This window comes from Olea europaea, chromosome 6, assembly GCF_002742605.1.
Source record: "Olea europaea var. sylvestris chromosome 6, O_europaea_v1, whole genome shotgun sequence".
Lineage (NCBI taxonomy): Eukaryota > Viridiplantae > Streptophyta > Magnoliopsida > Lamiales > Oleaceae > Olea > Olea europaea.
In genome coordinates, this window is record NC_036242.1 from 21,449,590 (window position 1) to 21,451,159 (window position 1,570).

General features: G+C 33.5%; 1 protein-coding gene across 1 annotated transcript in view; it reads right to left on the minus strand.

Annotated features, from left to right (window-relative positions):
* Positions 1 to 714, minus strand: part of LOC111396150 — a 3,280-nt gene extending 2,566 nt beyond the window's left edge. The window contains exon 1 of the mRNA XM_023022470.1: positions 59 to 714. Coding sequence (XP_022878238.1) covers positions 64 to 450 — 387 coding nt within the window. The 5' untranslated portion in view covers positions 451 to 714 and the 3' untranslated portion in view covers positions 59 to 63. The remainder of the gene's footprint in view (positions 1 to 58) is intronic.
* Between the last annotated feature and the right edge of the window lie 856 nt (positions 715 to 1,570).

Here is a 1,570-nt window from a genome sequence, read left to right on the forward strand (position 1 = left end):
CTTCTTGAAGTAAGATCCAATTAACAGAAAAGGCAAGATTATTGAAAATAATTCTTACAAGGATCATTTTTTTGCCGAAGGAGAAGCAGACCCATGGCACAAAATGGCTCGACCGATCATTGAGAGGCTTGAGACCACCCCAACAAAGTACAGAACCACAACCAATCCAAGAACCCAAGGCATCAAAATGAACCCAATAAAAAAAGTCACTGATCCACACAGCATCAAAGCCAAAGAAATCCCCAGAAGTAACGACACAAAACCAGCCGGCGTAATCTGCTGCATCGACGGCGCCCTTCTTGGTGTGGGACGGCGGTGCACCGCGGGAGATTGATCGGATAAATCTGATAGCATTGACGGCGACCGAATAATTCTCAAAATCAAAGAAGATAGCTCGTAGAATATGTTGGATTGATGGTCATGTTGACCTCGTGATTGCGTTCTCATCATTTTAATCCCCTTCTGTTTGAAGATCAAGAAAATATGAAATTGCTCCAAGAATTCTGGGAATTCTGTTAAGTTTGCACAAAGTATTTGCACTTTATCTACTTTTTATCAAACTCTGGAAATTTTACTTCTCGAATTTCGAGTGGTAAATCCGTAATGGAGATGAAAATGAAATTGGAATTAAAGAGCTGCTGGTTAGGGTACTATTTATAGGAATTCTATTCATTTTATTTTTTTAAGTTTCCACTCTAGTTTGCCTCCGTCAGGTTTGATTTTCTTTTGCTATAATTTTAAGGAATGACTAGAGATAAGTAGATATAGACATATAGTGCATGTTTAATTCTGATTTTTTATTTTAAAAAATTAATTATTTGATCTAACTTTTTTAAGTTAATCGTCATTTTTGACTTTTTCTCCCACAAATGAAATTCACTTTTTTTTCTAAAGATCCAAAAAATTAATTTTCATAATTATTACCAAACAAGTCCATAATTTAATGTTTGATCCTCAAAATAATTTTTAATAAAACAAAAAAATAAAATTCAAACGTATTTTTTTTAAATAAAGGTAATAATTTTATGCAAAATATATATTTATTGATGGATAATAAAAGTTTTTGCGACAGATTCGATTCCATGGAAAGAGTCCCTCTTCATCTAATTTGCTCTAAGAGATGTATAATTGAGAGTTTGTTTGGTATAGTTTTTGAGTCAATTAAAATCAATTTTTTTTATCGTTATTTCATTATTTCAGATGTTATTTTTGAATTATTCTATCACAGATAAAACTCACTTTATCTTTAAAGATAAAAAATTCAATTATCAAAATCCCTACCAAACAAGTAGCGAACGTAATTTTCACTCTTTACTCAATTCTAAACACTTGGATTATATTATCAATATTTGGGGACCCCAGATGCAAACTTTTCTTGCTTTATATTGACGAGAGGAAAACGTGAGAAATCGGATAACGTATTGTAACAAATATGTGGAAGTAAGGCCGACATGTATTCCTGGAACGTGTAGTGGACGCGCAGCACTGGAAAAAGCATGTTCAGTGGGCCCAGATGACGCAACCCTTATCTTCTTATACTGTCACGACCACACAATTGAATTCTTTTCGC